The sequence below is a fragment of the Mobula hypostoma genome, chromosome 17 (genome assembly GCF_963921235.1).
Source record: "Mobula hypostoma chromosome 17, sMobHyp1.1, whole genome shotgun sequence".
NCBI lineage: Eukaryota > Metazoa > Chordata > Chondrichthyes > Myliobatiformes > Myliobatidae > Mobula > Mobula hypostoma.
Window position 1 is genome coordinate 35,394,178 of NC_086113.1, and position 20,727 is coordinate 35,414,904.

Below are 20,727 nucleotides of genomic sequence, written 5' to 3' on the forward strand. Positions count from 1 at the left end.
TAAGGTAATAATGTCTACTCTTGACTTTGTCCCTATTGTTTTCTCTGTCTCCTGCTGATGGTTCGGAAGTCTGTAATACACCCCCATCAAAATAATGGCAACCTTTGTTGTTTATTTTCTGTAACCATGGTGCATGCTGAACAGCCTGCTAGGGTATCCTCCCTAAATATTGAAGGTGAATGTAAAGAAATGATATTGAAGGACACCAAGGATGTCGTCTCTGGTATTCTGGCCAATATTAATGCCTCATTCAGTGTTCCTGTAAAGGATATGATCTCACCAGTGCCCCAACTGCTGCTTGTGGTTGTGCTACATTTTCTGCATTTACATCAGTGACTGCAATTCAAAACTACTTAATTGGCTATAAACTACCAGGACACTCTAAAGCGATATAAAAGATGTGATCATTCAAGTTTTCTTATTATGTCTTGCTGAAATAGAGAGTTGTAACCCAAATGAATAGGCAGGGAAAAACTACTAAACCAGCATAGGTTTAACCAATGGAGACATAGTAAAACAAGTTAAATTAAAAGGTAGGATCACTTAACAAAATATTATGATTCAAAACAGATGTAGGAAGGCAAAAAGCTTCCACCTATCGCATTTACTCTCTTCTAGACAATACAACAAGTCTAGTTGCCTTGACTTACTACTGCATGATATACTCCAGTGTCGAAGTACCATATCTAGTCACAAATTGAACTTCTTCTCATTTGGTGATCAAAATTCCATTAATCCCAAAATTAATTAATTCACCTCAGATTTGTGAAAAGGAGTTCCATATACTGTTTTTTTTTAAAGTTCTCTGCACCTCTGAAACAACTGGCAGTATTTTTTAGTGCTAGATGCCATCCAAGACTCTTCAAGACCATCGAGATACTTCCTTCTAAATTCCAGGGAGCTTCATTTACTTTTACATTTGCTTTCTGTATTGACTGTACCTTCTGTATCTGTAAATTATTCCTCCATATATAATCTACCAACCTCCAAGAGGACCATAACCTTGTCATGGTTGGGACACTTGCATGCCTCAATGACCCGGAGGACTATGTTGGCTGGAGTCAGGGCTTTATGCTTTGGCTCCTTGTAGGGTTACCATGTCAAACAAAAGGGTAGAGGACAGATTAAGGGTGGTCCACCAGTCTTTCAGGTTCGGGGGTTCAGCTCAGGGCTAACAACTCTGACAGGTCAAACAAAATTGTTACGTAAACAGCAATGAAGAATCCTTATACATTTGAGTGCAACAGTATTCCTGAGTTTTCACTCAGGGCTTGTGAAACTGACAGTAGTGAAAACGGAGAGACTACGGGCACAATGGAGGAAGCCCTGATCCCAGATGGAGGATCTTCATTGCTGCTCTAAATGCCAGTGACATAACAGGCATTAAATATAATCTATCAAAACCATTCCTACATTGAATGTTATTAATTCTCTTCTTAAACTTCAATGTTCTGAGTATAACCCCAACTTTTAAGATATTCCAAGGTTTTCAAGTTTGAGGCGGTTGAGACCAGAGAAGTGACAGGTGAGATTTTTCTTAATATATTAACTATATTTACAACTATACTATGCATTTTACTTTGTTTAAAAACTCTCAAGTAAGCCTTCAATATATTGAGAGAAACTTTTCTTTCCTGCACTATTAAACAACACAAATATTATTCTTAGACATGAACTGCAAGATAACAAATTAGAATCACATCTAAAATTGGTCAATGACTGACATAATTTGCAAGGGAGAAATATTCACTTTTCCAAATTTTGTGTCCAAATTAACCCATGCTTAAAAATTGCTCTTGATTCTTACTGGGTCATCATGGGTTCGTAGTCTGAGCACTGACTAAACGTTTATCACCAATTTAACCATACGAGGTACGGTTTTCTTACCTCTGCAGGAAAGACTGCCATCTAATGGCTCAGCTCAAATAGACAACACTCACTGTTGGATACGGCATGCACAGGTACATAACCACTGAATGGATTCAATACCATCATTAGATTTGAATGTTAGTTGGTATGCCCAAGTGGCACACAGCACAGCAGGCATTAAAGTAGGACCAAAGGAAACCCATCTGATAAATACTTCTTGTTTCAAGCTAACAAAACAATGGATGAAATGGAAACTAGTAGATCAACAACATTTAATATGTTTATGAAAATGATTGAGGCATTATTGAATAAGAAACTATTAACCTGTGTATGTCCCATTAAAATCATAAAGCAAACGTTACTGGGTGTGTATCTAGGGCATAAAGAGGGGAAAATGAGTTTGTTTTACTAGAGAAACATCAGTCAAACAATTATTATCATATCATTAAAGTGGCTACAGAAAAGGACAAGGAAAAAAACCAACAAGAAAAATATTTTCGGTAAATTGAGAAAGGGACCATGTCTTGGTAAATAAGAATCAAAGATTTTGAGTTAAAACAGTAAATCAGAAATCTTCAGAGATAACATTGTTCAGATATAAGCTGGACACATTCAAGGGAAGTGACAAAAAGAGACTCAAAACGAGAGAAGATGAGGAGACAAAAATGAAACAGGAAATGGTGGCTTCAATCCAGTTCCACACCCTAAACCGAGAACTAAATTTGGAAAAAAAAAGTGCAGAGCAGAACAGCGAAGGGAAATAGAGGGGAAAAGAAGCTCAATAGAAAAGAGAATACAAAAAACAATTAATCAAGCTTTCCGTGAACATGAATAGGGATCAAAGAGGACATTTTTTTTTTGCAGACAGGGTATGATTGGGTATTGAGGCACCTAAAAGACTGCCAATCAAGGCACAATATAGTCTTGATGTCTGCAGGAAGAGTGGAAATAATGGAGTTGTGGACCATAAACTTTCAACTGGCCAGATGCCAAAGGACTGCGATATTAATCCTTCTTTTCAAGATGTGTGATGGTAATAAACCAAATGTCTCCAGGGAAATCAGCTTGACAAGGAAACAATTAGAGATGATTAACTGAAACAAAATTAATTGGCACTTTTCTATTAAACAGAAACAAACTTTAAACAGCAAGTCTAAATTTATTAAAGCCAAGATGGGTTAAGTATTGAAATGGACAGATGGAAGTAAAGTAGTTGACATGATATTGATTTGCATGTTGTATCTGATGAAAAACAAAATCATAGCATTAATCTTAAAACTTAAATGCAGAGGACAAATGTTTAAAACGCTGTTTCAGCAACTGGTGGGAAGTAGACTTGACATCATCCTCCAGGGGGCAGTGGTACCCCTGCCTTTCTACAAAACCTGAATAGGTGTCATGGGGAAAACACTAAGTAGCAGGACTTTATAAAAAGATGGACATATGATTGAAAACGACAGATAACATTTGACAAAGTTGAGTAAAGTCATACACCTTCAAAGCCCCCAGTGACCCTGAGGCCGAGGTGAGAAGATTCTTCAGGAGGGTGAACCATAGAAAGCATCTGGCTCAGATGGGGTACCTGTCTGAGTACTAAATACCTGTACTGATCAGCCTGCTGGAGTATCCACTGATATCACTGACCTCTCCCTTAGGCAGTCTGAGCTACCCACCCGCTTCAAGCAGGCTTCAATTATACAGGTGCCCAAGAAGAATGTGGTAGCCTCCCTCAATAATGATTGTCCAAAAGAACTGACATCAACTGTAATGACATGTTTTGTGGGATTAGTGATTAACACACATCAACTCCTGCTTGTGAAGCGACAATTATCCGCTCCAGTTTACCAACTGTCACAACAGGTCAACAGCAGATGTCATTTCATTGGCTCTGTGCTCAACACTCGAACATCCAGACAGCAAAGGTGCATACGTCAAGATGATGTTCATGGACTACAGCTTGGCATTAAATACTATCATCCCCTCAAAGCTAATTAATAAGCCTTAAGACCATAGACCTCAATACCTCCTTGTGCTACTGAACAGTAAGTTCAGATTGGCAACAGCATCTCCTTACCCGTCTCCATCAGCACAAGTGCACCACAAGGTTGTGTACTTTGATCACTACTCTACCCACTTTATACTTATAACTGTGAGGCTAAGTACAGCTCCAATGCCATATCTCGCTTTGCTGACAACACCATTGTCATTGGCCGAATCAAATGTGGTGACATAACAGCATATACGAGGGAGAGTGAAAAACTGGCCAAGTGGTGCCATAACAACAACCTCTCACTCAATGCCAACAAGACCAAAGACCTGATTATTGATTACAAGCGAAGGAAAGTGGAAGTAAATGAGCCAGTTCTCATCTGGGGGAATCACAGTTGGGGAAGGTCAGCAACTTTAAATTCCTTGGTGTTGTCATTTTAGAGGACCGGTCTTTTATCCAGCACGAAGATAGCAATGGCAGTACCTCTACTTTCTTAAAAGTTTGCAAATATTCAGCATGTCATTTAAGACTTTAATTTCTATAGATATATGGTGGAGAATATATTGACTAGTTGTATCACAGTCTGGTAGGGAAACACCAATGCACTTGAATAGAAAAGCCTACAAAAAGTAGTGGATATGCCCAGTCCATACCAGACAGCCCTTTTCACCATTGAGTACATCTACACGGTGTGCTATCACAGAATAGCAGCATCTGTCGTTAAGGATCCCTACCACCCAGGCCATGTTCTCTTCTCACTGTTGCCTTCAGGAGGGTGGTCCAGGAGCCTAAGGACTGACACTTTCAGGTTCAGGAACAGTTATTAACCCACAGCCATCAGGCTCTTGAACCAGAGGGGAATACCTCACTCAATGTCACTCACCCCATCATTGAACTGCTCCCAAAACCTATGGATTCACTTTCAAGCACACTGCGACTTATTTTCTTGATATTTATTATTATTATGTTTTTTTTCTTCTTGTGTGTTTGCACAGTATGTTGCTGTTTGCATATTGGTTATTGTCCACCCTATTGGGGGAGATCTTTCATTGGTAAATGGTGACATATACTGTTTGTACTTTGAAAATAATTTTGCTCTTAAGTTTTGAACTTTGAAAATGGCCAATCAAAAATGAAGGAAGCTAATGTTAAACTTTTAGAAAGTCATGGTTTATGCAGGCATCACACTTTGAGGCTGCCAAAACCCAAGAAAAAGTATGGAAAAAGTTAACTGGAAAGATGTCAGGGATACAGGAATGTTATTTATATGGATAGATTGGAAAAATTGGGGAAGTATTCAAAACATAGAAGTTTAAGGAGCGATTTAACAACATTCAATGTAGGAATGGTCTTGATAGATTGTATATGGAGAACTCATTTACAGATACAGTAGATAGAAAATAAATTAAGGTAATTGGCAGCAAAACCAATGGTAAGATGATGAGCACTTATGTTTTAAATGAGACTAGTTATTGTGATCTTCAAAGCAAACCTTGCATGCATAATGAAAGTAGTTCTACACTGCAAAGATATGAGATGAATATGGTTAAGAGGGAAACTAAGCAAAGGTAGTAGAAAGAGCAGAAGATCTGGACTAACTGTAAAGCTGTGAAAAAGCAAGAACAGACTCAGCACAGATAAAGAACACACATCACACTATAAGATGCTGATTCATAAAGGCATAGTATTCAGTTCCATGTAAATGCTTCAGCCTATTTTTTTCATGATTAGTGTACAATTTGTTTGCTGCTTTTTGGAGTTTAATCAAAAGCTATCTTATGTAGCTTGCTATAAGGTACCTTGCTCTTGTAGTGCAATAGTATTTTGCTGCTGGAGGCCCTTGCACACAGCATTCATTAGCATATTGTCAGCATTGTGCTTTCTGAGATGCAGTTTCTAGACCTTTGTGTTTTATTGAGTTACTCATAATTGCAATAAAATGAGTCAGAACTCAACATCCTTGATGCTGAATAAAAACTTCAGTTTCCATCTTACACATTGTTCTGTGGGGAGGGACTTCTCACTCTTCCCAGCTAGTCCAGAGGCCTCCTACAACATAGTTAAGTCAAGGGGCAAGGTAATCCAACCTTGGCCCTGGTTTTACTTCAGCGAGTGAGGGCACAACTAAGACAGCTCTGTTTCCTTTAAATAGGGCTGCTGAACAAAATTTAAAAACAATTCTTTATTCCAGTGTTTCCCCCAAATATTTCTGACACTTGGAAAGATGCTGATCCGTCACAGGGCCTTGGGGGCAGCGGGGATTGGTAGTGATGGTGAGAAGAGACAAGGGCCGTGCCTAAAAGGCATGGGCTGTTCCAGAACATTATAGCACAATTCCAGGTGAGAACAAAGCTTTGCTAAAAGTTCAAGAACGGGACTAGCCTTAGATTGTCTGATATGCCTCCTGAGGTAATGACACATTATTTGCCAGAGATGTGGATTATGAGGAAGGTAGAGCAGATCGTAGAAAAGGCAGATGGAGTTTTATTTTGACAAGTGTGAGCCGTTGCATTTTGTGAGGTCAAACGTAAGAGGGAAATATGCAGTAAGCCAAAAGAATCAGGAGGTACCAATATACGGAGGGATCTTGGGGTGCAAGTCCATAGTTCTCTGAAAGCGGACGCACAGGTAGATAAGGTGGTAAAGGTGTACAATACACTTGCCTTTATCAGTTTGGGCTTTCAGTACAACAGTTGCAAAATCATTTGTAGCTGCAGAGAACTTCAGGTTTGAAACATAGCAGGCAGTTCTGTTTGTTACGTTACAGGAAGGATAGGGACACTTTGGATAGGGTGCAAAAGACTTTCTTCGGGATGTTGCATGGACTGCAGATAGTAGCTATAAAGAGCAGTTGAACAAACTTTGATTGTTTTCTCTGGAGCATCGGAGGCTGAATGTGACCTGATAGAAGTATATAAAATTATGGAGGTACAGATATTTTAGATGGTCATTGTCTTTTTTGTATGAACAGAGGGCATACTAGAGACCACAAGTTTAAGAGGAGAGGGAGAAAGTTTAAAGGAGATTTAAGTGGCAAGTTTTTAATTACCCATAGTGGTAGGTGCCTGAAATGTGCTGCTATGAAATGATAGTGATGCTTAAGAACCATTTGGACAGCCACATGAACAGGCGGAGAATGGACAGATATAGACCATGTGTACACAATAGGAATTAATTTTATTTGGCTTCGCGGTTAGCACAGATATTGTAGGCTGACGGGCCTGTCCATCTGCTGTCCGTTCAATATTATAGCAATGGCTACTCACAAGATTTCCTGTTTGCACGGGACCGCTTCCGTTCTCTAGGCACAGCTCGCTGGTTTGGCACTTGAGTTGCAGACTTTACAATCCGATCCATGATTTCATCAGCAGCATCATCTGTGGCATTTGGAGAGTCGTCATTTCCTGGAGTCCATGACCCAACATGGCCTGGAAGAGAAAACAGAGTCAATAATGGATTTACATTTCACACAATACTAGGGGCTTGATATTGGGTGGCATCATTAACAATTCTAACAGGTTGTGGGACAGAACATGGCTGGATTGTACTAGTAGGTTGCTGGGTAGGTGGAGTGACTCCTGACTGACCAACTTGAAACCTTCTGCCTTGAAATCGTCTCCAACGGAAGGAGAATTCTTGAGCTTTTATATCAGCAGGTGGTCTCTCCACCTCCACCCACATTTTCCAGCATAACCAAACAGCTGAATGTTGAGAGCTTCTGGCTGAGAGAGACCCCAGTCTTTTCCAGGCACTCTTCCTCTGTGCTGGGTGATCAAGGTAGCTGAATAACCTGTGTGAAAGATTTACTGCAGCTGCACTGTTTATTAAACCATGAAACGTGGAGGTTGAGGTACGAACACATTTGCAGTTAGGTCAACTTAAGCTTTGGTTTAGTGTGACATAAGCAGTTTACATGTTTATACAAGAGGTTTCTTGGATTCTCCGTCACTAATATTTTCCTTTTTCATTTCTTAGGTAGTACTCAAACTTTTAATAAGATAAAGAACTCAACAAGAAGAGTAGGCATCAGTTAAGCAAGAAGTCAACAAGCCTATGTGTCTTCCATAAGCTGGATAAGGGGTTAAGATTAATGGGGACCCTTACCTCGGCTTGCTCTTGTTCGGGTTCGCATGCCCAGTACTCCAGCAGTAACTTCTCCACTCGGTACAGAGGTTTTAAGCACTGCTTTCATATTTTCATGTTCTGCTACCTCTTCTTCATACTCTAATCCCTGTGGCTGGGTCTCAGTCGAGATGGTTGCAGTATTGCTGGAGAATTTTCCTGTCTACACAACAAATCAGGTAGATGTTGTCATTACTTCAACACAGAAAGGTTATGTTAGTGTGTTGCATAGTACGAGTCTGTCAAACCAGTTGTGGAAGTAAACATGCAATGAAAACAGGACAATATGCAGTTCAACATAATTTTAAAACAATAATACAGTGGATTCCAGTTAATTGGACATATTTGACCCAGTACATTTTGGCCCAATTAAGGGGCTGCCACATTTAGTTGTAAGTTTCATGGAAATAGTTTAAAAGAAATAAGAAGTGAGACAAACTACTGCTTAACTGAGTAATAAATAATGTATTTAAATGAAATACAGAACAAATTAGAACATTACCAATACTACTAGTACGTGATGATGACAGGAAACCTGTGCGGGAGAGTTTTTAAAAAGTGGAAAAACTGTTGCTTTGGGGCATTTCCACTCTCTCGATCTTGAACTTCCAGGTCCAGTCGCATGTGTAGATGTCAGAACTGGGGACTTCCTTGATGGCCATGACTTCATCTGTGCCTTGTCATGCATGCCCTTCACTGTCTATGTAGTGTTGCAGAACCAACTTATGGTCTTAGATCTCACCTGCCCAGTCCACTGGAGCCAATTTCACGTGCTAGGACAGGCATGTCCCATCTCACTGGGGTATGACACCCGCTGACTCCCCTCACCTACTTTAGCCCACCTGTCGAAACATTTTACTGGGGTGTGGCCGCTGTTGCATGCAAACAGCTACTTGGAGCCACAGGGGGAGACTGAAGGAAACATTCAAGATTATTGTCAATCCCTTTGAATTTTTCATACTTCTGAATTTGTTGAAGTAGTGAAATATTGTTTCATTTTCACTCCTGGCCACTTCTGGCATTTCCAAGTCTGAATGTTTAGTACCATAGTGAGCAAATCAGTTCTGAATTGTCTAGTGCTTATTTCTCATCAACTAAGAGTAACAAAAATCACTGCTTTTTGAACACAAACACACGTCACTGTCTGCTCTAAGTACCGTGTCTAACAGCCACATGATGTGTACGTGACTGACACTAGGTTGAAAATGTTCGGCAAAAGTTTCCTGCCCTAATTAAGCGGCATATTATTCCAAATAAACAAAGCGAATCCCAACCATGTTGTTGATTCGTTTTTGTTCTTTTAAAAATTGTCCCAAATAAGCAATGGTCCAGACTAACTGATGGGCCAATTAACCGGAATCCACTGTATATAGTTAATAATAAATTCTCCAAAAATCTCAAATTGCCTTTTAGGTTTTGTATAAAATAAATTGTTCTGAGAAATATTAATAGAGTATTTAAAGGCAACTTGACAGGATGTTTGGTATGCAAGCTAGTTGCTTAATCTAACATTGGCATAGAACTTATATCACATAGTGAACTTTACATGTGCTATCCAACAGAATTTAGTCAGGAAACATGCTGATGATGACATTAAGTTGCTTCTGGGCCTTCTGTGCACAAAGGGCAATTAAGTAAAGAGGAACCAGCTCACATGCAGAGGCATCCAACAGGCATGCTTGGATGCCTTTGCACAAGTTGTGATTGGCAATTATGCACAACCCAATCTTCAAAAAGGGCCTCTTCAAAAAACTGAGTAACCTGTCCTACCACTATACCAATGTATCAATGAGGCCTACAGCCAGAAGTAATTTGTCATATTCAGTGGGATCTCCATGGCTCCAGCCTTCACAAATTCTTTAAGCCAATTTCACTTAACATTCCCTGCCTTCTGGCACACATGAAGCCAATTTTTTTGTGCCAGCTCTATCTTTACTACTCACTTGCCATACTATCAAATTGTATTTCAAAGATTCCAAGTAAATTTACTATAAATAAACAGATAAATACAAGAAAATCTGCAAATGCTGGAATCTTGCTAAGACTTCATCTGCAGTCCTGATGAAGGGTTTTGGCCCAAAATATTGACTGTTTACTCTTTTTCCAGAGGTGCTATCTGGCCTGCTGAGTTCCTCCAATATTTTGTGTGTACTACTTCACATAGACAAAGACTGACAAACAACTAATGTGCAAAAGACGGCAAACTGTGGAAATAAAAATAATACTGAGAATAAGGGTTGTAAAGAGACCGTGAAAGTGAGTCTGTAGGCCATATAACCAGTTCAGAGTGTTGGTGAATGAAGTTATCCACACCAGTTCAGGAGCCAGATGGTTGTAGGGTAGTAACTGTTCCTGAACCTGGTGATGTGGGACCTAAGGCTTCTCTATCTCCTGCTCAATGGTAGTAGTGAGAAGAGGGCATGACCTGGATAGCTAGGGTTTCAATGATGGCTCCTACTTTCTTGTGCCAGTGCCCCATATAAATGTACTCAATGATGGATGTACCTCGTCAGTGATGGACCGGGCTACATCCATTACATCCATCCTTTTTCATTCCTGGTCATTGGTGATTCCACTGCCGACAGGACATTAACCGTCTAAACTTCAACACTCCTCTCTCCTATTCCAACCTCACTCCTTCCCAATGCTCAGCTCCACTCCCTTCGCACTAATCCTAACCTCACCATCAAATCCTCAGATAAGGGAGGTGCTGTAGTAGTCTGGCAAGCTGAGCTCCACCTTGTTGAGGTCCAGCGCCAACTCTCAGACACCTCCTCTTACTTACCCCTCGAAAAGAACACCACTAGGAAACACCAGGCTCCCACACCATCACCAACCTTATTGACTCTGGGGATCCTCCATCCACTGTCACCAACCTCATTGTTCCTGCACCCCACATCTCCCATTTCTACCTCCTACCCAAAATCAATAAACCTGTTTGTCCAGGTAGACCGACTGTTTATCTGCATACCTCGACTCTGTTTTACTCCCCACCACCCCGGTTTAGTCTGTTCCCACCTATACCTGTGATACCTCAGACACTCTTGATCTTTTCAAGGATTTCAGGTTCCCAAGCCCCATCATCTTACTTTTACTATGGATGTCCAGTCCCTGTACACCTCCATTCCCCACCAGGAAGGCCTCAAAGCTCTCCATTTCTTTCTGGACACCAGATCCCCTCCACCACCACTCTCCTCCGCCTAGCGGAACTTGTGCTCACTCTAAATAATTTCTCATTTGGGTCCTCCCATTTCCTTCAAACAAAGGGGGTATCCATGGGCAGTCACATGGGTCCCAGCTATAGCTGCCTGTTTGTTGGCTATATGGAACAGTCTATGTTGTAAGCCTACACTGGTAACCGTCCAACACTTTTCCGAAGCTACATCCACGAGTGCATTGGTGCTGCTTCCTGCACCCAAGCTGAACTCATTGATTTCATCCACTTTGCCTCCAACTTCCACCCATCCCTTAAATTCACCTGGTCCATTTCCGACACCCCCCTTCCCTTTCTTGATCTCACTGTTTCTATTTCCATTGACAGCTTATCCACCAATGTGGATTATAAACCAACAGACTCTCACAGCTACCTGGATCATACGTCCCACCCTACTACTTGTAAATCTGCCATCCCTTTCTCTCAATTCCTCCATCACTGCTGCATCCGCTCTCAGAATGAGGCTTTTCATTCTAGAACAAAGGAGATGTCCTCCTTTTTCAAAGAAAGAGGCTTCCCTTTATCCACCATTAATGCTGCCCTCAACCACATCTCTTCCATTTCATGCACATCCACTCTTACCCCATCCTCCTGCCATGCTACCAGGGATAGGGTTCCTCTTGTCTTCACCTACCACCCCACCAGCCTCTACATCCAGCACATAATTCACCGAAACTTCTGCCAACTCCAATTGGATCCCACGACTGAACACTTTCTACAGGGATCGCTCCCTATGCGACTCCCTTATCCATGTATCCCTCCCCACTGAGCTCCCTCCTTACACTTATCCTTGCAAGCTGAACAAGTGCTTCACCCACCCTACAGCTTCTCCCTCACCACCATTCAGGGCCCCAAACAGTCCTTCCAGGCCAGGCAACACTCACCTCCAAGTCTGTTGGGGTCATATACTGTTTTTGGTGCTCCCAGTGTGGCCTCTTGTATATTGGTGAGACCCGACGTAGATTGGGAGACTGGTTCGCCGAGCACCTACGCTCTGCCTGCCAGAATAAGTAGGCTCTCCCAGTGGCCACCCATTTTAATTCTACTTCCTATTCCCATTCCGATATGTCCATCCATGGCCCCCTCCACTGCCAGAATAAGGCCACACTTAGGTTGGAGGAACAACACCTTATATTCCTTTTGGGTAGCCTCCAACCTGATGGCATGAACATTGATTACTCAAACTTCTAGTAATGCCTACCACCTCCCCCCCCCCACCTCAGCACTTCCCATGCCCTTGTTCTTCTCTTATATTATCTTCTTGCCCGCCATCACCTCCCTCTGGTGCTCCTCCCCCCATCATTTCTTCTTTCTTCCACAGCCTTCTGTCTCTTTCACCAATCAACTTCCTAGCTCTTTGCTTCATCCTTCCCCCTCCAAGTTTCACTTATCACCTGGTATTTCTCTTTTCCCTCCACCCACCTTTCAAATCTACTCCTCAGCGTTTTTTTTCCTCCAGTCCTGCTGAAGGGTTTCAGCCTGAACCATTAACTGTACTTTTTTTCCATAGATGCTGCCTGTCCTGCTGAGTTGCTCCAGCATTTTGTGTGTGTTGCTTGGATTTCCAGCATCTGCAGACTTTCTCTTGTTTGTCATTGGTGATTCCATACCAGGCTGTGATGCAACCAGTTAGATTTCGTGCAATATTTTAGAAATGATCGGTGTACTTTGTATTCTACCCAGGGCTGCCGTCTGAGCACCTTAACAATTCTGCGTTCAGTTTATTAGACTGACAAATCATTGCATTTAACTGTTTATTTATAGCCACACACATGAAAATTGTGGAGGGCCATTTCTATTTGACTTTTCTCCCTCTTCCTGACTATAGAAATGTGCCTTTAAATGTACTTTTGTAACAGTTACTTGAAGATTCAGGCAAGTCTTCTATCTGAAATGGACTGATATCTCTTTAATATATTTAAAGCACAGAACCCAAACTTGATGTTTCACTAGGTTGTACAATAGCAGAGCAATGCATCACAAAGGGTGAATGACATAATGTTGGCAGCAAGGGACATCCCAGTAAGCAGCTTATTATGGTAAAGTCAGCTCCGCTGCCACCAAAATTATCAAAACTTAATTCAAATATTATACACTTGACAAGCAAACTTATTTTCAACACAAGGCAAACTCCAAGTCATGGCAAAATAATTTAGTAGGACTAATAACTTATTCCTCAGTGAAAAACAGAATGAACTTCCTTCTGCGGGGTAACCCTTTATATTTCCAATATACTGTACATGGTATGATCATTGCATAGTATTAGATTATCCATCTATATGCTGGGGTCATCAGTAATGCTTCAACAAACATTATCAGGCAAAACATTAAAGTAATATCCAGTAATTTCTTATAGTTCACAGATTCATTGGTAAAAGGCAGGATTTTTTTAATTTAAAAAATCGTAAACTAAATGAAAGCTTCATTTATTTTCTGAAAAATAAAACATTTAGATTTAAGGCATCACCATAACCATCAGACGTCCAAGCAACCAAAATGCAATCTATTAACAATAATATATTCTGCAGAAAATGGCAGTCTGCTTATGAATAAAACTGTAGTGAATTTCTATCATCTGATTTTATAACAGATTTCTGAAATGTACATTATTTTTCCTCTGTCTGTTGAGTATTATGACCTGCCTTGCTGCATTAACAACCAGCGTAGTGAGCACAAGTTTACGAGGCACGTATGGTATTCAGAGAGAATTAGCTGGAGATTTTTATGGATAAACAAAGCTGATTAAAGGGCCAATTTCAAATGAACAATCTGCAGCTAAACAAAAATTAGAAGTAATATTAATCATGTAACCACAAATGAAAATATATTCCAAATGTAGATGTCGGTATGCACATTATCAGATTAAATAATGACAAGTAAAGTTTGATGTCTGCAGTCAGCATTAGAAGAATTTGAGGAAACTCTGTGACATCTGCATCTGGAAAGAATCAAGAACCGTCACAATCCCTAACTAACAAATTAGAGTAGCACAAATTCTCCAGATATTAGTACGCATGAAATTATGCTGTCAAAACACTCAGAAGCAAGGCCAGCAAGTTAATGTTGTTTGAAAGGGTGTAATTAAACATGAGGGTCTGGCTATCATTTGCTCATGTTGGCCATTACAATGTTAGTAGCACAGAAAGCATCAAAATGAATTTAGTGACAACGCTTCCATAAGATAAAAGTCTCCACAACCCGAGACAACAACCATACCTCACCATCATCATCTTCATCAGTCTGAAAGGAAATGGAAGGAGAAGAAAATGAAGGCGGAAACACGTGAGTTTATAGAAAGGTAAACAGAGAATTAGAAGGGTAACACAAGACATTTGAAAATTGAAGAAATAAAATAAATGAATAGCAATACACAAGGTCTGCTGTAAAGCTGTACAGACTGCTATAATATTCATTACATAGACATAATGAATAGTGGCAGGTGATACTAATTGGTACTGACCAGGTAGTATGACTAATCTTATCCTGTGCAAATCATTTGAGTCTTTGGTTTATTAACATTGACCAGTTCATTAATTTTAATACATCAAAAATGGAATTCAATAATTCAGGTCAATCAGATGGTTCTTCTGCTTGTCATCTGTGAGTAACATTAGGAAGGCCAATATTTAATGTCAATCCCAAATGTATCTTACATGTTGTTGGGGTTGCACTCATGTGACCCCTGCCTCGTGCTGTATAGGTAAAGGAAATTTTTAAAACCACACGTTAGATAATACGGTACCTAATCTGTTCTGGTAACTGTTACGTGCATGATCTTGTAACATTCTCTGGCTATATCCAGGCAGTTTGCTTTATTGCATAAAAAACTACAAACTGAGTAGAAAACTGAACAAAGAGCAGCAAACAGCTGCCTTAAAATTAATGTTGAAAAGGGGTGTGTGAGATCAAACTGGAATGATGGTTTCAGCAGCAGAAGGTTAAATTAAGGTTGCTAATTCAAAGTTCTTGAGGTGAAAGCACCACATGAGGCCTTCTTACCAAAGAACTTCAACGAGGGCTAAATAAAATATAAATGTTTTGCATTACCAGTCCCCCTGAGAAATTCGTCACGGGAGTTGACAGGCTTAAATCTTTGCACTCCTGTAAGTCAAGCAACTTTGATCCCCAAACTTTGGAATTCTTCTAAGATCCTGATTAATAATCTTTTAATTATATATAATGCAAGTTGGACTGATGCATGTGTGATGGGACTAACTCTATCACTATAATCAACAATATGTTAGCTCTGCAGCAAATGTGCTTCTTACAACCTCATAATGTCGAAAAGTGCTTTGCAATTAATTAAATACCTTGAAATGTGATCACTTCCTCAGTTAAGGCAAGTTTCAATTAAAGTTTAATTGTCATACAACCATACATGAGTACAGCCAAATGCACCATTACTGCAGTGTCAAGGTGCAAAACACAGTACCAACAGTCACACACAACACAGAGCACACATACAAGGGGTGATTGGTAAGTTCGTGGCCTAAGGTAGAAGGAGTCAATCTTAGAATACCTAGCACATTTATCTTTCAACATAGTCCCCTCCTACATTTACACACTTAGTCCAGCGGTCGTGGAGCATACGGATCCCTTCTTTGCAGAAGTCTGCGTCTTGGACCTCCAGAAAGTGGTCCACAGCAGGGGTGATTGATAAGTTTGTGGCCTAAGGCAGAAGGAGATGAGTTATACAGCTCTCATTACATGCACGTGCAGTTCAACTCTTTGAGTGATTATGCAGAAAGTTTGAAGTTAATAACTCATCTCCTTCTACCTGAGGCCACAAAATATCAATCACCCCTGCTGCGGACCACTTTCTGGAGGTCCAAGACGCCGACTTCTGCAAAGAAGGGATCCGTATGCTCCACGACCGCTGGACTAAGTGTGTAAATGTGGGAGGGGACTATGTTGAAAAATAAATGTGCTAGGTTTTCTAAAATTGACTCCTTCTACCTTAGGCCACAAACTTATTAATCACCCCTTGTAGTATGTGTATGATAGAAAGATACAGCCACTCAATAAAAGAATCCAAACAAGCCATCCAACATCACTGTAATCTGCAGATTACAATAGAGTTTGTCTTCTGCCGAGCGAACACTAGCGAGTGCAGAAACGACTCCAGCGGGGATGCTGCGTTACATCGCCCAGTGGAGAACATTAGTTCCGACACCTCTCTCCCGACTGTTGTAAAAAGGTGACACCGTGCTTAAAGCCTAGTCCTCTCATATACAAGGCAGCAAGCACATATAGGATATCAGTGATGCAAGCACGTATAGGAAATCTGTGATACAATCACGCAAAATATACATGTGTAAGGGGGTTTCGACTTTTATGTTACTGCGGAGGCTAATTAAAATGGCCTCTTTGTTATGTTAATCTGGGGAATGCGGCTTTGTTGTGTTAAACGCTGAGAAAGTTTGCGCTAGCAGCTTGTTTTGGTTTAGAGTGTGATAAGAAATATGTTATTAACCAATTGGGATAGTTGTTATGGTTTTGGTGTATTTGAAGATACTGTATGCGCGGGGTTTTGGGGCAGAAGGCGGGAGAGCAAGACAGAGGATGGACCAGGTGCTGTGATGTCCGCAAATGGGGTCAGACCCCGAGAGGGGCGTTCGGCGAGGAGAGGAGGCGGAGACGGACTCAAGTGGAGCGTCTGGTCGACCACCGTTGTTGGACCCAGGCGGCTGGTCGAGGTGGTCCGAGGGGGTCGCAGGGTGAAGAAGAAGATCCTTGAGCTCCAACTGTTTTGTGCACGAAGAGATTGAACTTTGATAAGTGTGGCGCCTTTTATTTTCCTTTCATATTTTATTCTCTCTTAATTATATAGTTCCAGTAATATCTATAAACTGTAGATCATTTAATTGCATCTGGTGTATTGCCTGTTAGTTGGGCGGGGTGGGGTACATCACACAGCATCCACACAAACGAATTATCCAGTTTGGTGGGGCTGAGGCTGTTTCCCTAGACGACAGCGAGCGGAGCAACCCTGAGGGCGGCCGGGGGGGCTGCATTGTGTGGGCTTTGTCCGGGATTGGGTCTGTTGGTATGCTGTGTGGGTGCCCTGTTTAAATCTGTAATGTGTGTCTCTCTGGGTTATTTGCTGGTGATTGCTGTATGCATGGTGGGTGAGGTCTTTGTTCCGAATTCGGGCTGGCATTGACGAGTTGGAGGTGGCACTCGGGGCGGTCCATGCAGTTGGGAGAGAGAGGAAAGAGTGGTCTGATTTGGAGGTAGGGACTGCGAATAAATGTTCTAGCTCTGGCAGGCTCCGCCTGGCACTTGGGATAGTGTCCACCCCAAGAGGGGTGGAGGTGTGCGAGACGTGGGCGGAGCGGATCTCTCAGTTGTTAGATGAGTGGCAGTGCTCGGTTGAGGGAGAGCGACAGGGATTGGTTGAACATTTAAGTAGGCAGGCTGGTGACGGTGTTAGAGCTGTCAGGTTCACTTACACCGTAGTGACAGCTGTCAGTTATTTGAAAGAGGGGGGAAATTTTTCAGTGTGTCTTCTCTGGCTAGGAGGGCGGCTAAATTGCTTACAGTGCCAGGGGGATCATTTCAGGGGATCAGCCCCTCCTTCAGTTGATCAGAGAGGTGTCGGGAAACTTAGTGGAGGCCCAATGGGGGGAACGGCTTGGGGTCTCTGGGGAAGCACGTTCCCAGCAATGCACCGATGAACTTCCAAAAGGAAAAGATCCTATTCCTGAAGGCTTAGAGGGGCCACGCCCCAGGGTGTCGCTATGGACAGAGGGAAGCGATGCCAAAGCTATCCTCGACCCTGGGGCGCAGATCAAGTTGTTGTACAGTTCGTTTTACAACCGGTGTCTGAAGCATTTACCCTTGACAACCGCAAGGGCACCGGAGACTTTGGGTACTAGTGGCAGTAGTTATCCAGAAGATGATGATTGGTTAATGACCCTGGAAGTCATGGAGGCATTTTCTGGGCACCCAGTGTGTCGAGTTGCTTCTGAGGACGTGTGTAGCAGCCTTGAGCCGGTACCGAATTTAAACGAGACCCAGCGGTGGTACGGCCTGGGGAAAGTAGCTGAGGGTGAGACCCTCTTAGTAGATGCTCCGAACTACCACGAGGGAGGAGAGTTGACCGCTGAAGACACCTCAGTGAGAGAGAGGTCGCAGCATCTGGACCCTAGCGGCGTGGGAGATGAAGGCAGCGTGTGTGTGGATGATGCGATGTGGTTTAATGTGCTGCATCTGAGGAGTGGACGTTGCCAGATCCTGAGGAGTGCGGCTGTTGAGCTGACGATGGCCTTTTCTAGTTCCCAAGGATTCTTCCGATCCGAAAAGATGCCCAAGGGCATATCCGGAGCCCCTGCATCCTTCCCGCGGGGCATGAGGAAGACCATGGGGGAAGTGAAGGTGTGTGGAGTTTTGACGTATGTGGATGACCACCTAGAGCTTGGATTCACCTGGGGGGACTATGAGGCAAGGCGAGTGGCTGAGCCCGGGCGACCGAAGTGAAGTGTCAAATGTGGAGGAGTTTTTGGCTGGAGGAGTTTGGTGCAATGTGAGAAAACTGACCCGACATACCAGTTGAACTTCCTGGTGTTGGGACAGACGGTGGTGGACCGGGGGATGGAAACCCAGGTCGTCAATCTGAATGAGACAGAGGGAAGAGAGGGGATTTGCACCGCACTACGGTCATGTACTGATGAATTAATCCAGCGAGAAGAAGCAAGGACCTACCTTCGAAGGGATCAGCAGAAACTCAAGACGTCAATTCAGAAAAGATTGGAAGACCTACAAGTTGGGGAAGATCAAGGAAGTGTTCTGACTAAGGTCAACAGAAAACCGAGAGCCCAGGGACGGGAGTTTGACTACACTCCCGAGGAGGTGAAGAAATGGAGGACAGATCTCGGAAAAGGGAGGCGGATGCTTGAAAGGAACCTGAAGGTGACTATCGCGAGTTTAAATGAAGTGGAAAAACTGAAAGTTGACCTGGAAGACGTCCTCAGGAAGAAACAACCGGAGGCTGAACATTCTTTAACTGCTGCTTTTCAGGTCAGGGTGGAAGATGCCGGTGGGGTAACTGCGTCCCAGATGGAGATGGCCAGGGATCCTGAGTCAGAGCTGCTGAGGCTGTGGCGAGAGTTGAAGGAGTCCCCGAAGAAGCTGACGTCTCGACTGCAGGAGGCTGAAGGGGTAGCCCCGGCTAAATGTTTCAGTTTGGAGAAACTCAAACAGCAGCTACCGATCGAGGGAATGAGGAAGGATACGGGTTCGAAGGATGATGTGCTACACATGTGGTACATGCTGCCTTTCGCTAACTTTCCCGTGATTGAGGAAGAGACCTTTGGCCCTTCTCCCACTGAGTCAGGTGTAGTGGGGAGGGCTAGCTGTGGGCAGTCTGAGTTACGGCAGGATCAGGAAGGAGGAGAGGCGGGGCCCCGGACACGGGACAGGGGGCTCCGAGCTGTAGTGGTGGCCTGAGTGAGAGAGGAGTTGGCAAGCACGCCCGAGGTATCCCTCGTAGTGTCTGAGCCTTTTGGGTTTAGGTGAGGGGGTACGGAGGTCTCAGAGGGTTAAGAAGCTCCCAGATAGGTTGGCCTATGTAGCGCCCGTGGGACGGGAGTAAGGTCCGCTGTTTGGGGAGCACTGTCACTGTGTGTATCTGTGTATGGGTGTGTTGTGTGTCTGCAGGACTGGTTGGCGAGTTATTTCGAAGTCATGAGGACATGACTTTATTTGGTGGGGGGAGAGTGTAAGGGGGTTTCAACTTTTATGTTACTGCGGAGGCTAATTAAAATGGCGTCTTTGTTATGTTAATCTGGGGAATGTGGCTTTGTTTTAAACACTGAGAAAGTTTGCGCTAGCAGCTTGTTTTTGTTTAGAGTGTGATAAGAACTATGTTATTAACCAATTGGGATAGTTGTTATGGTTTTGGTGTATTTGAAGATACTGTATGCGTGGGGTTCTGGGGCAGAAGGCGGGAGAGCGAGACAGAGGATGGACCAGGTGCTGTGATGTCCGCGAACAGGGTCAGACCCTAAGAGGGGCATTCGGCGAGGAGAAGAGACGGAGATGGACTCGTGTGGAGCGTCTGGTCGACCACCATTGTTGGTCCCAGGCGGCTGGTCGAGGTGGTCCGAGGGGTCGCAGGGTGAAGAAGGTCCTTGAGCTCCAACGGTTTTTGTGCATGAAGAGATTGAACTTTGATAAGTGTGGCGCCCTTTTATTTTCCTTTCATATTTTATTCTCCCTTAATTATATAGTTCCAGTAATATCTATAAACTGTATATCATTTAATTGCATCTGGTGTATTGTCTGTTATTTGGGCGGGGTGGGGTACATCACACAGCATCCACACAAACGAATTATTCAGTTTGGCGGGGCTGAGGCTGTTTCCCTAGACGACAGCGAGCCGAGCGACCCTGAGGGTGGCTGGGGGGGCTACACATGTATATAGTCCAGATCCGGAGTCCATTGTTCTGCCGAGCCAACACTGGGGGTGAGGGGCAGCACCAACTCCTGCACGGAAGCTTCGCCGTGCCATTCCTGGTGGAGCGCATCAGCT

General features: G+C 42.9%; 1 protein-coding gene across 5 annotated transcripts in view; it reads right to left on the reverse strand.

The window, feature by feature from the left end:
* The window catches only part of fhod3b (formin homology 2 domain containing 3b), a 591,169-nt gene that overhangs the window by 13,493 nt on the left and 556,949 nt on the right, over window positions 1–20,727 (reverse strand). For 4 of the 5 annotated variants that reach the window (XM_063069714.1, XM_063069713.1, XM_063069712.1 and 1 more), the window contains 3 exons: window positions 14,412–14,435; window positions 7,964–8,144; window positions 7,126–7,287 (listed from right to left, as the gene is read on the reverse strand). In XM_063069714.1, the coding sequence (XP_062925784.1) occupies window positions 7,126–7,287; window positions 7,964–8,144; window positions 14,412–14,435 (367 nt within the window). The remainder of the gene's footprint in view (window positions 1–7,125; window positions 7,288–7,963; window positions 8,145–14,411; window positions 14,436–20,727) is intronic. The other variant, XM_063069715.1, reaches the window with a different exon arrangement.